Source organism: Alexandromys fortis, unplaced genomic scaffold, assembly GCF_014885135.2.
Source record: "Alexandromys fortis isolate MF-2015 unplaced genomic scaffold, M_Fortis_MF-2015_v1.1 scaffold_303, whole genome shotgun sequence".
Lineage (NCBI taxonomy): Eukaryota > Metazoa > Chordata > Mammalia > Rodentia > Cricetidae > Alexandromys > Alexandromys fortis.
Window position 1 is genome coordinate 77,427 of NW_026068181.1, and position 1,497 is coordinate 78,923.

Here is a 1,497-nt window from a genome sequence, read left to right on the forward strand (position 1 = left end):
GGTTGCACAGTACGACCCTGACTAGAAAAAGAAAAAAAATGAAATATTAGGGAGTCTAAAAATATGTAAGTTTTGTTGTAGTAATTTAGGATAGAAAATAGGTGCTGACAAAAATATCCATAATATAGAGCTTTGTGCTGTTGGCCCATGCATCTGCCATGCTTTACATTTCAGAAGAAAGTAAGACTCACTTTAAAATATGATCAAAATACAATGTACATAATTCTCAGAGAATCAATAAAATAATTTTAAGATATTCAATGGCTTTCTGTTCTCATGTCTTTCCTCTACATAAAAAATTGTATTTTTCACAGTTATTTATATACAGCTATAAAATAATTGAAAATACACACTGAAAAGTCACTAAAAATCCCACAATCTCTGGATATATTAATTAATGTATTGAAAACCCCTGTGGATATCATCATTTTGAACACTAAGGGCTTCTAGATAAATTTCATTACTCCTATTTTTCACAGGGCAGACATTTGAAAAGAGAGTTTTACTCTAGAATAATCATCATTCATCACTTTAACAACATTTAGTCACTGAGGAAAAAAGCAAAACCACTCGATTTTGGATTTGTTTGGTCTTCACCCCATAAATGATGGGGTTGAGCATTGGGGGTACCACCACATAGAGGTTGGCCACTAGGATGTGGATGTGGCGAGGGATGGTTTTGCCTCCAAAGCGATGGGCAAAAAATGAAAAGAATGCAGGTGTGTAGAACATAAGAATGACACAGATGTGGGAGCCACATGTGTTAAGGGCCTTATATCTGGCAGCCCAAGAAGGGATATGAAAAACAGTGCAAAGGATCATAGTATAGGAAATAATGATGAGTATTATATCCAGCCCTGTAGACAGGAGGGCCATAGTCAGGCCATATATGATGTTGACAGTGATATTGTCACATGCCAATCTGGCAATGCCCATATGCTCACAGTATGAATGTGGAATTACGTTTCTCCCACAATAAAGAAGTCGATATACCAGGAAGATGAATGGACAACAGATGAAAAGGCTCCTGACCACAGCTACTGTACCAATCTTGCCAATGACTGAGGAGGTGAGGATGGTGGTGTATCTCAGTGGGTAACAGATGGCCACATAGCGGTCAAATGCCATGGCCAGAAGAACAGCAGACTCTGCCACAAAGATAAAATGTATGAAGAACATTTGGGACACACAGCTACCAAACGATATACCCCTGGCATGGAACCAGAAGATCGCCAACATCTTGGGGGCTGTAGCCCTGGAGAGCAGGACATCTGCTAAGGCCAGCATGGAAAGGAAGAAATACATGGGCTCATGGAGGCTGCGTTCAGTCACTATTAGGAAGATCAAGAGGACATTGCCTATGACAGCCACAATGTACATAGAACAAATGGGTATGGCTATCCAGGTATGCAGATCTTCCAGTCCTGGTATTCCAATCAGAACATACCACACATCCTGTGGGCTGGTGTGATTGTGAGGGGAAGAGGCCACCGTCAT

At 40.2% G+C, this 1,497-nt stretch overlaps 1 protein-coding gene across 1 annotated transcript; it reads right to left on the reverse strand.

Annotated features, from left to right (window-relative positions):
* Positions 1-531: 531 nt before the first annotated feature.
* LOC126492645 (olfactory receptor 52Z1P-like) lies at positions 532-1,497 on the reverse strand. Its single transcript, XM_050129188.1, has one exon. The coding sequence runs from the start codon at positions 1,495-1,497 to the stop codon at positions 532-534; it is 966 nt and encodes a 321-aa protein (XP_049985145.1).